Source organism: Amphibalanus amphitrite, unplaced genomic scaffold (assembly GCF_019059575.1).
Source record: "Amphibalanus amphitrite isolate SeventyFive unplaced genomic scaffold, NRLGWU_Aamphi_draft 000034F_arrow, whole genome shotgun sequence".
Taxonomy (NCBI): Eukaryota; Metazoa; Arthropoda; class Thecostraca; order Balanomorpha; family Balanidae; genus Amphibalanus; species Amphibalanus amphitrite.
The window spans coordinates 1,028,817-1,035,413 of NW_024881530.1; the positions used below are offsets into that span (position 1 = coordinate 1,028,817).

Genomic DNA, 6,597 nt, shown 5'->3' on the forward strand with positions numbered 1-6,597 from the left:
TAGCTGCTGAAAAGTGACACACTTTTTTTGGCCCACCCTGTATATAGCCGTCGTGGCAGTCCGGTACGCGGCGGTGTCCTAGGTAACCTCTGTAGCGACGCACGGACGGGCAGGCGGGTTCGTGCCGCCGGCAAATCCTCAGTGTTGTAGCGGGCCCGGCGCGGGCCGTAGTGTGCGTGACTGCGCGCCTCGCCGTCCTCTCGCGGCGCCGCCCGAGCCGCGGCGGCCCAGCTATCGGTCGGGCGGCGGCCGCCCCCGCCCCCGCCCAGAGCGGGCGGCGGCGGCGGGGTGGCCGTCTCCGACCGCTGCGTGCAATCTGATCGGCCGCCGCCGAACCGCTCGGCGGCCGACGGCGCGTTTCTCTCGCTATCTTCTATCACAGTCTGTGTGTGTGTGGGTGCCTAGGTATAGCGAGGGTGCGCCGGCCGCGGCCGTGCCCCGACCGGCGCCTGTCGTGGGGACAGACGTCGGTCGGGGGCGGCGGGCCCGCGCCGGGGTCCCGGCGGGGCGGGGTCCCGCCGGGGTCCCGCCGGGGTCCCGCCGGGGTCCCGGCGGGGTAGGGCGCACGGCCGGCGCCACCCTCACCTAACGTGGACTGTGTGGCGAGCGATGGATAAATTGGTCCCGGGTGGGCGGACGCTGTTTAGCGAATGAACCGATGAACGTTGTTAACCGGTCGTCTTCAGACGACACGGACTTTGCACCGTTTTCAGCGAGCGACGGGCCAGCGACGGCCAGGCTTGTTTTACTGTTTTCGACCTAGTACAAAGAGTGGAGTAACAGGCGCGACGTAGATGGTACTATCGGGATGAATGACGCGGTGACTGGTGAGACCCGGTCCGAGACGGAATGATTCTGGTGCCGGCGTACCTGCTCGGCTGGTCGAACCGAGGCGCGAGCCCCGCACCGGGGCCGCGCCCTCAACGGATGCAGTGACGGTCGGTCGGAAACTGGCGACTCTAATTTATTGAATACATACACTATGGAAGGTTGGGAACGACTTTGTGTGCTAAGTTACATGTCCGAGTGTTTATAAGAAAATACATATATCTCCCACGCAGAACAGTAGAAACGTGTTTGTAAGGACGGCTGTCGCGCCAACTAATGAAGGGTATTGTTCGGTCCGTTGGGTGAATGAACTAAGCTGATGAAACCCCAGAACTCCGCAAGACCTTTGTTTTCTTATTTGAGCGCAACGTGCAGAACGTCGGTTTCGTAGGGCTTGCCGCTGGACGCTGGTGATCAAATTTGTCATAAAAGGTGAAGAGTCCGACCTCGAAAATCGAAATGACTGCCTATCACGTTCTTTGTTCTATCTGAGGTATCCCATTGTAAACGCTAACTAGCGGTCTTCGCTCGACGACAGTAATGACGACCATCACCATAGTGGCCCAGATGATCACTACCAAAGACCGCCAGTCTGGCACCTTTTACCCAAGATTACTTTCCTTTTACCAGGGATCATCCCGACTCGACCTGAGTTTTGAGAATGTCTTTGTGCTTCTGCTACGCACAGGACAGTCACGTCGCCGCTAGTGAATCCGTGCTGCCGGCGGAGAATGCTTACGATCTCGTGTACCGATACCAGCGCTCTGATCACAGGCATGCCAGGGACCGCCTGCCAGGTTAATTACCATGCCGATGCGCATTCAACCTGCCAGTAAACGACGCACCTGTCGAGACGCCGTGAAAACAAGTAAATAATAATATGGGTCCCTTTCCTACATGTGATACCCTTTGCCTCAAGTTCGTCGTGGGTGAGTCGATCTGTGTCACGTGTAAAACATTCATCTGCAGACATCAAAACATCTTCATCTGTCAACCGGACCCTCATCGTTTGCTGCTGAGGGGATGGGACAAAAAGACTACCGGCAGTCCCCCTGCACGGAACAGAGAGAAGAAAACGTTCCCGCTACCCACCATTGTTTTTAATTACCACTGAAGCGGCAAATACCTTGCCGCACGCTCGAAGCTAACCGAACCAGACAAACAGCAGTTCCCACAGTGACAAACTTCTCTAGATTCTTCCCACCGTTTGGTGATAACCTGGTTACCTGAAACCGAATTCGCCTACGGCTCCTCATCCCCGTCGTGGGTTATCGACGCTAGAATTGCCCCATTCAAACTCGGCTATATCGGCTGTGAGCAGTCGTGTATTGGAGGACGCGGACGGCCGACCGGTCAGGGTAGACAGCGGACACGGCAGGACACACAGAGGACACGCGGACACGGGAGCGGGGTACTAGTAAGACGGGGCACGATACGGCCCGCGGACAGACAGACAGAGACAAAGACACGCCGGGGTGGGGTGATGGGACATAGCTTGCTGCAGATCTCGCGGACACGATTCGCTGTTAGATGACGGCGCACGGTTCACGGCAGTACTCTCCAGTCGAAACCAAGCTGGATCACGGTCCAGAGGCGACACTAGTGTACGGACCACTTGCGCCACTCGCGTCGCTCGCGCACTGCCTTCAGTGGCGGTCTCCCGGTGTCTGGCGTCGCTCGGCCGATGCCCAGCGGTTCCGCCGCCGCTGGGGGGCGTGTCCGCGGCTGACAGACCGTTAGTACCAGAGCTGCCGGCCGACTCCGTTCCACAAACCGGCGGGTTATCGACGCGGGCCATCGGCGGCCGGCCGGTGAGCGGGATCCAGCCGTTCACTGAATGTCGATCAGCTCCACATCAAAGTGCAGCGTGGCGTTGGGCGGGATGATGCCCGGGTGGCCGCGCGCGCCGTATGCGTAATCAGGCGAGCAGATCAGCTTCGCCCGCTGGCCCTTGGACATCTGGAACACGGTGTGATGAGTGTCAGGGGTCGGGGTCGGTCTGGTGAGAGATCAGATCAATGTCTAACACCAAGTACCGCACCGGAGGAAGTCACGTGACCGGGTGACCTTGAAACTAGGCCCGATAGCGACCAGATGTTTCACGCCACTCGCCGATAGTATCGTTTATTACTACGCAATAGCGGTAACGATATAAGGTCGGGCGATATCGCGAGTATTACGTTTTTCCTAAGTTTTTAGCGGTTTCCATGCTCCGATCTTAGCTAAATTATTCCACTCCTCCCATACTTGAGCTTTTGATAAAGTTCTCGAAAGATCAGACACGAAAAGGTTGAGCTGGTGACCGCCATATAACGCTGCGCTGGCTAGGAAGAAAAGTTAAAATGTACCTTCTTCCTGTCACGATAAGCTCAACTCCATTTTGCTCAGAAAGAACCTCCCAATGTCGCTTCTCCCTGAAAATATTGCATCAACGACATTTCCAGCTAGTGCATTATTGCATGCAAACCACAGTTTAACTGCTTGAATACAGTTTCGTGTACAGGATATCGTAGCTGGGCTTTTGGCCTGCTGTACTCTCTTGAGTCTGGCTTTTTACCAAAATAAATAAACGATCTCGCAACGTTTCCGATAGAACATACTGGCAAATGTAACCCAGCAGCGCCACATCCCGATAAAGCACCAAGTCTCCTACAAAGCTAAAAAATGTACGTCTTTCCAATCGTTCTGCCCCCACCCCATTCCAGAGCAGTTCCCCATGACAGCTACCGTTTCAGCCCGTCCAAAGCTTATTCAAACACACGTCACTGTCTCCTCATTCCCCTCTCCCCTGTAACTGACCCCTCCTCTCAGCCCCCCCCCCCTCTCCTCTCCCCGCTCACTGACCTGCGCCACACCTTCGTCCCAGCCGCGGATCACTTGCTTCTGGCCGATGTTGAAGGTGAACGGCCGGCCGCGGTCCCGGGATGAGTCAAACTTGGAGCCGTCCGTCAGTGTGCCTGTGGCGACCGGCCGGGGGCGAAGGTCAGATTACACGGCCGGTATGGGGGCCCGGGGGGAGGGGAGGGAGAGAGGGCGTCGAGGGCGGGGCTATAGTGAATAACAATGAAAGTAGAAGTTAAAATGAGGGGCCAGTGATCACTTCTCATGATACACACAGTGTATGAAAAAAGTTTTGGTGGCGGAATAGGATCAGAAATAGAAAAGTTTCGTGACGTGTTACAGGCACAAGATCTGCAGCAAGAAACGCGAGGTATCGGACGACGTAATCGCGTCCGTACGCAAGGATCAGGCTGACCTTGGACTGAGCAATATTTACCGGAACGGAAATGATGATATCGCTGTAATCCAGCCGATAACGTACTCGTATACTGTAAAATGCAGTAAGGTTACCTACTGAAAAACGCTGATAGAAAACGTACTCTCAACGGGGTGCCAAACGTCAGACGGTACAACAACAACACGTTACTATGATTAACATCTAATAGTAACAATCAGACTAAACAACAACTTACGACTTTATCGCTTTGAGGCGACAGTTTAGACCCGATAACCCGTTTGTTGTCATACATTACACCCCACAACTGCGCAGCCGGTTGAGTCGACACGTCATTCACGGTCATTCACGGGCACACGTCATAGCTCGGCTGGTACAGACGGGCACGGCGTCGCTCTATTGTCTTAAATTAAATCATGTAGGTCATTGTGAACATCGAACGATGTGTATGCATGAGGACATGTCCCGTCCGCCCCGGTAACACCTAATTGATATTCATAGTTCGCACTCCCAGTACCATCTAGACCGAAGTAATGCTACTGCAAATAACAGTTTGTGGCTCTCGAGGTAAACACTGTCACGATGAACCATCATTAAATGAAGTTGCATTGACCAATGGTCAATTGACCACTGTCCACTGGTCAATATAGCGACATTGTTTTTCATCAACAGCAGTGGTGCTAACTGCTACTTCAAGATTGAACCAACAATATTGACAATAACTCGTGAAGAGGAAATACTTAAACACGCGTCACTTCCGTGCAAACTTACCCCGATACCATGCACTATTTTTTGCGTAGCTACAGGTGAATTTATCATTTACCGCGTCATGATCAAAGGTAAAGACGGTGCGGCATCGATTCTAAACATGCGCAATCGCGGAAAAATGCGAGATTTTGGCGAGGCGCTGTTACAAGCTCCGGAGGGAGCCGGTAGGGTGTAGCCCCCGTGAGTATGACGGCAGCTGATGATTTTTTTAACATAACAAGCACAGGCCATCTGATTTATCATATCCCACTCCAGCTTCTCCCTATGGCCATAGTTATAATGAGCCTGGAACACAAAATGCTCCTCATTATTATCAGCTACCTTGTCAAGAAATACAACTGACATTCATCATCCAAAACACATCACCTACCTAACATTTCATAGAATGTTTACATAGGTAAGTACCTAATATGTATATTGTAAACAGTAAATCTTCCTGAATCTAGGGCCACATACAAAGCCTTTACTTACAAGCAAGTACAGCTTGTGAAATGTATTGCACACATTCATTTGTTAACTTGCAAAAAAACTCTGGTTCTGCCCACTGAGAATCAACAGCTACAAACCCATGGGATGGCTAATAAACAATTTAAAACCAATACTAGTCAATACAATGAATGCAGTGAGATCATTGAAGCTTTCTATTAAGAACATAAGAAGGAATAAAATGAAACTAAAATCAGTGCCTTTTTACACAAAGCTTCAATATACAAGCTTGAGTGGGTAGGGTAGGTACATAAGTATCTGAATACTGATGTTTTTCACACAATATCGATGTCATCAACCAACAGCTGTCTGTAAGTCTAGCATTTTGCACTAAAATACAGATGATTTCTGAACAACTCACCAGTGTAATGTACAAACACCTTCTGACCTGTCTTCGGAAAGGTCTGGCCTGGGAACAGGCAGGATGGCATCAATTGTTATGAGGCATGCACACAGTTTCACTTTGATTTAACACACTTCACTTCACACAGAAAAAACTGAGGCTGAAATATTAACAATTAAGACAACTCTTGAGCCTATTTACCACAAACCTATTAATGAAACTGTTCAGGACCAGTAGGTAGGTAGGTATTCACCAGCAGGTAAGTACCTATGAGGTACCTACCTAATCATTGATTCACCTTTTTTTTACTGCCAACAATACAAAGAGCTTGAAATATATGCTAGTATAATCCATGGGCGCGGGAACCGGGGGGGCAGTGGGGGCAGCTTGCCCCCCCCCCCCAAATCTGGGGCAGTGGGGGCAGTAGCCCCACAACTTCGAGACAGAATACCGCACTTCTTTGCAAATGATTTTTTTTTGTTGTTGAAAAAGCCAAGGGATCAGAAATAAGTGGCCTGAAACCAGTGAGAAAACCAGATTTGGGGGTACCCTAGGTTGATCTCTATTATGGTGTGCCCCCTCCCCCCAGTCTGAAAGTAGTTCTCGCGCCCCTGGTATAATCTTAACGTGTTGCTCATTTAAATGGTTGAATTTCTGGGAAAATAACCAGCAAATGAAAAACTTACCATCACCTGGAGTAATGGTTTGAACTTCGACACCCATATTGGATTGGATGGAATGTATTCACGAACTTGCAGAATATATCTGAAAACAAAACAAAAAATTATTAGCACAGTAAAATCAGAAACTGCCAATAATTTACGCCCCACGCCCCCACAATCCAACGTCACGTACGAACGTACGAAACCAACCAAACCGCCGGGAGCCTGAGCCGCCGGGAGGAATCCGCCTTGAATCTTTTTTTTTTTTTTTTTTT

The 6,597-nt window shown here is 51.2% G+C and overlaps 1 protein-coding gene across 1 annotated transcript; it reads right to left on the reverse strand.

The window, feature by feature from the left end:
• Positions 1–2,135: 2,135 nt before the first annotated feature.
• On the reverse strand, positions 2,136–6,533 carry LOC122369874 (peptidyl-prolyl cis-trans isomerase Fkbp12-like). Its single transcript, XM_043344972.1, has 4 exons — positions 6,347–6,533; positions 5,679–5,726; positions 3,673–3,785; positions 2,136–2,787 (listed from the first exon to the last, which is right to left on the reverse strand). The coding sequence occupies exons 1-4, from the start codon at positions 6,381–6,383 to the stop codon at positions 2,659–2,661; spliced, it is 327 nt and encodes a 108-aa protein (XP_043200907.1). The 5' UTR covers positions 6,384–6,533; the 3' UTR covers positions 2,136–2,658.
• Between the last annotated feature and the right edge of the window lie 64 nt (positions 6,534–6,597).

Excerpts from the sequence above, each read along its gene's own strand:
- LOC122369874 (XM_043344972.1), bottom strand. The coding sequence starts at position 6,383 with ATGGGTGTCGAAGTTCAAACCATTACTCCAGGTGATG. Across the intron at positions 5,727-6,346 it reads AACCATTACTCCAGGTGATG|GCCAGACCTTTCCGAAGACA; the intron begins GTAAGTTTTTCA and ends GCCTGTTCCCAG. Across the intron at positions 2,788-3,672 it reads GGGACGAAGGTGTGGCGCAG|ATGTCCAAGGGCCAGCGGGC; the intron begins GTCAGTGAGCGG and ends ACCGTGTTCCAG.